This window comes from Montipora capricornis, chromosome 10 (assembly GCF_036669925.1).
Source record: "Montipora capricornis isolate CH-2021 chromosome 10, ASM3666992v2, whole genome shotgun sequence".
Lineage (NCBI taxonomy): Eukaryota > Metazoa > Cnidaria > Anthozoa > Scleractinia > Acroporidae > Montipora > Montipora capricornis.
The window spans coordinates 8,441,559-8,445,763 of record NC_090892.1 but is presented as its reverse complement, the minus strand read 5'-3'; the positions used below and the strand labels follow the sequence as shown (position 1 = coordinate 8,445,763).

Genomic DNA, 4,205 nt, shown 5'->3' with positions numbered 1-4,205 from the left:
GTGTTATTTTTGGAGCAGTATTCCATTAGTAATCAGACAAAAGCCTAGTATGCATTGTTTCAAGCAATCCTTGTATCGTTATTATCTTGCTCAGTATTAATGTTCTTTATTAGTTCCTGCTATCATCTTCTCCTTTATGTCTTTGGATGTTGTATGTGTACTTTGTTTTATGTTTAATCTAATACTCTCAATCCTAAAAATGTTAAAGGCAACAAAGGGCATCTAATTAGTTCTACTATACTTTGCCCTTACCCTGCTATCAATAGTTCCTACCTCTTGTTTTATACCTTTCTATCTTTATTGTGGAGAGAATTATTAAAAATAAATAAATAAATGAGTAAAAATAACAATGATGTAATGTGCAATTGGGTGACCTGTGACCTGTGTTTTGTACCTGCCGTGTGCAATTGCTGGTGGACGAACAAAAGGAGCTACGAAAGATCTTTTGTTTTCGTCGCAGTCATGGCTAGGAGCGTACGACTCAACGTATTTTTGGAACTGTGTTTTTACAGACCGAGTTATCTTAAGAGAACTTTATTTTTAGATTGATTTTCCTGCGAAACCACACCTTTCCAGCTAATGACAAGTCTTGGATTGAGAAATTATTACCAATGGGATTGACAATGGTGACTCGTGCAAGCCAAATCTTATTTACGAACTCGAAATATTCCTTCAACTTGCACTTGCAATTGATAACTTTATTATTGCCTTTTCTGTCCGACTAGTTGGGTGATACTAAAACAATTAGACCCTTCGCCCTCAAGGGCTATTGACCCGTATCCCTTGTTAATAAATTGTTAAATAGGCGCCTGGTTATTGGTTATGAGCTTCTGACTCGCGTTAATTTCATGGTAACGAAATGACATTTTTCAGTCGCCGGGTTGATCCCCCGTCGTTGACTTGAGTTTGCTGGCTATTTACAATACTTTTTTCCGGATTTTTTTGACGTGAACTAGAAACATTTATGCTGGAGAAAGGGAACTTTATTTAAGTGTATAGTCTTTTAGCGCTGGAGCACTAATTGGGAACACTGTAAACTAAAAATTAACAATGGAAGAAAATCACGTCAAATCTTGTTTTTTGAGGAGAGGTGAAAAACGGACTACCCGGGGAAAAGCCTCTCGGTGCAGAGTAGAGAACCAACAAACTCAACCCACACATGACGTCGAGTCTGGCAATCGAACCCGCGCTACATTCGTTGGAGGCGAGTGCTCTCACCACTGCGCCATCCCTGCACCCCAACTAGAACTAGAAAATCTAGAACTTGTATTTCTAGGTGATTTTGTCTTCTACGTCGACGTCGTAGATCTTAAAGTCCCTGTTGTCAATGTCGCAGGCGTCGTGACGGACGAGAAAGTAGAAACATTAAAAATTCTCCGATCGTGTAGTGCACGTGCCCCAGACGTTTACCTTATATCTGGCACATGAGGAAAGAAGGCTTAGCAAGTGTTTTTTCCACTAGCGCCTATTCTTGGTTTGCGTCCAGGTGATGAGGCGGCCATGTTGGTGTACAAAACAATAGAAAATGGCACCACAAGTTTTGCACAATAATACCTTCAAATTCCCAAAAGACATTTTACTGCATTGTTCTGTACAGCAACCAACATGGCCATCGTGATGTCAAACGCAAACCATCAATAAGAGCCATGTATAGCCAATTCAAGTATTGTTATTCAAAAGTGTCACACCAGAACTTTGGAATCACATTTCAGAACAAGGAATAAATGCTTACAATGGAATAATACGTCGCCCGCTACGAAAAAACCAGTGGTAAAAAACCCGTCCGGCCAAAAAACCCACTTGAAAACGTAGTCCTCGATCGAAATGCGACGCATCACTAACTCCGAGGATTAGTGTTTTAAAATGGATTTTCACCAAATTTGCACTACGCAAATATAATGCAAACATATGTTTACTCTAGAGCAAACCTGTAGCAAACGTGGTAAATGCCACATTTGCACCATATTTTCACACCTGTGTGAATATATTAGCAAATGCGGCATTTACCATGTTTGCTACAGGTTTGCTCTAGAGTAAATATATGTTTCTATTATATTTGCTCTGTGCAAATTTGGTGTAAATCCGTTTTTTCGTGCAGTGATATATAGCATCAAAGTTTGGCTACAAGACAAGTGGCTGTCTGGAAGGCAAGAGAACTTCAAAAAACCAAATCAATTGAATTTATGGTAAAGGTACAAATTTACATATACTCAACAAAATTGTAGAACAGTTCTTGTGAACAAAGACTTACTCTTATAGTACAAAGAGAGACCATTGACATGATAAATATGCTTCGAACCGTAATGAAAACGCTTTCCAACTACACGTTGTTACATTGGAAATTTTTATTTCCGCTTTCTTCTGTGTTTTTTTCGTTTGTGTTTTAACTTATTTTTTACATCTTGGTTTTTTTTTTTTTTTTTTTTTTCGCTTTTGGCTTTTGTCGGTTTGCCGTCCAGTGTTTTCATCGACAAATTTTTAGTTTCGATGATTGTAAGCTATTGTATTAATCTTTGACGAATCCTTGTATCAGTTTTAGTATATTTTTAGTCTGTTGTATATTTTCGTTGTTTGTCATATTTAATTGCAATGAGATTCTGATGATTCCTTGTATTTTTTAGTATAACTTGTCTTTCATATTGAATAAACGCTGGTTTCCGCTGTGCTTCAGGCACCCAGCAGAATCACACTCCATTTGTCAGAGTGTCGTCGTTTTAATTATTGACTCGCTTTGCGAGCTATGCGCAGCGTAGTGATGAAGAGGATCGTGTGCCCTTTCCCGGTATTTTTGACGGCATTTGTATTTGAAGATCATCCCTCGTAAAACTTGTCGGAAATCTTTCTTGGCCAACGTGCATAACAGCGGATTTGTCAGTGGAGGAATAAAGCCAAGAACAGAAAGCAAACGCTGCACCCAAACAAGAGAAGTAGTTGGATCTGGTTTGCTGGAATGATCATTCAACATAACCAAGAAAAATGGTAGCCAACAGCCCGCAAAAATTACAACCATTATCACCAACACACTTCGGCCTCGCCACTCACGATGAACGGCAAGAGATCCCCGATGCAGGGCGTCTTGCAGATGGCGATCATTTTTGGCAATCTTAAAGGAGATGTAGAATATACGTCCATAGATGAAGCACATCAGCAGTAGAGGAACAAGGAAGAAAAGTACTAGGCAGATTATACTGTACCCAATGTTGACATCGACGGACTCATCAGATTCTGAATTGTCGCCGAAGTTCAAGTTATCCCATGATAATTGAATGGCGGAGGATAAACACGCAAACAACCAAACCAAGCAAATAGCACAGATTGCGCGCCTTTTTGTGATGAGTGACGTGCGCCTATATGGATGTACTATCTCGAAATAACGATCAAAGGCAATGAGAAGAACATGACAAATTGACGAAATACCGGTGAATCGAAATAAAATGACGGAAGATATGCATATGTCTGCTCTTATTATGTTACACACCAACAGGAGAGGAACTCCCACCAAGCCATTCACGAGATCGGAGAGCGCTAACGAACCGAGAAACAAGTTCGTAAACGACCTCAAAGTTTTCTTTTTGTAGACCATAGAGATTACAAGACCATTAACCACGACAATGAGTGCGCCAATCAGGGCTAAAACTACGATCACTGGCGCAGTAAAAATTTCAACCGATCGCCTGGGTCCGTAGGGTTCAGATTTTGAGCTGTTGAAGATCCGGAAAGCATTTGATAAAGACATCATTTTTGTCTACCATCAAGCTCCTGAAAATCTTTAGTCTCCACAGATGGATGTGTCGACCGTCAGTCAATCTACAATTAATCCTTGCACCTGCAGACTGGAAAAAAAAACCATTACAGTACTGATGAACGTCATGTTCTGTCTAGAAAATATGCATGCATCATTAATCAGATTTTATCGAAGTTTTCAAAAAAACAGAAAGCTTAGTGCTTGCTGAAAATGGCACAATGACGTCTACATGGATATGGTTAAATATAGACGAGAATTCGTCCTTTGCAAGCTCGTCTTCTTCAACGGTCCAATTTATGTTGGCCAGAAAGAAATCTTAGAGCTCTCAGGTCGAGCTCGAAATATGCGTAAAAATTGTGTTGACACCTTTTTAAATTCCAGATTCGAATTAGTTAAAGCGTTTTCGAGTTAAGTGAAGTTCTCTGATGTTCAAAATTGCTTTCTAAACTGTTGCAAACTG

The 4,205-nt window shown here is 39.1% G+C and overlaps 1 protein-coding gene across 1 annotated transcript; it reads right to left on the bottom strand.

The window, feature by feature from the left end:
• Nucleotides 1-2,187: 2,187 nt before the first annotated feature.
• Nucleotides 2,188-3,817, bottom strand: LOC138019553 (beta-2 adrenergic receptor-like). Its single transcript, XM_068866395.1, has one exon. The coding sequence runs from the start codon at nt 3,737-3,739 to the stop codon at nt 2,699-2,701; it is 1,041 nt and encodes a 346-aa protein (XP_068722496.1). The 5' UTR covers nt 3,740-3,817; the 3' UTR covers nt 2,188-2,698.
• Between the last annotated feature and the right edge of the window lie 388 nt (nt 3,818-4,205).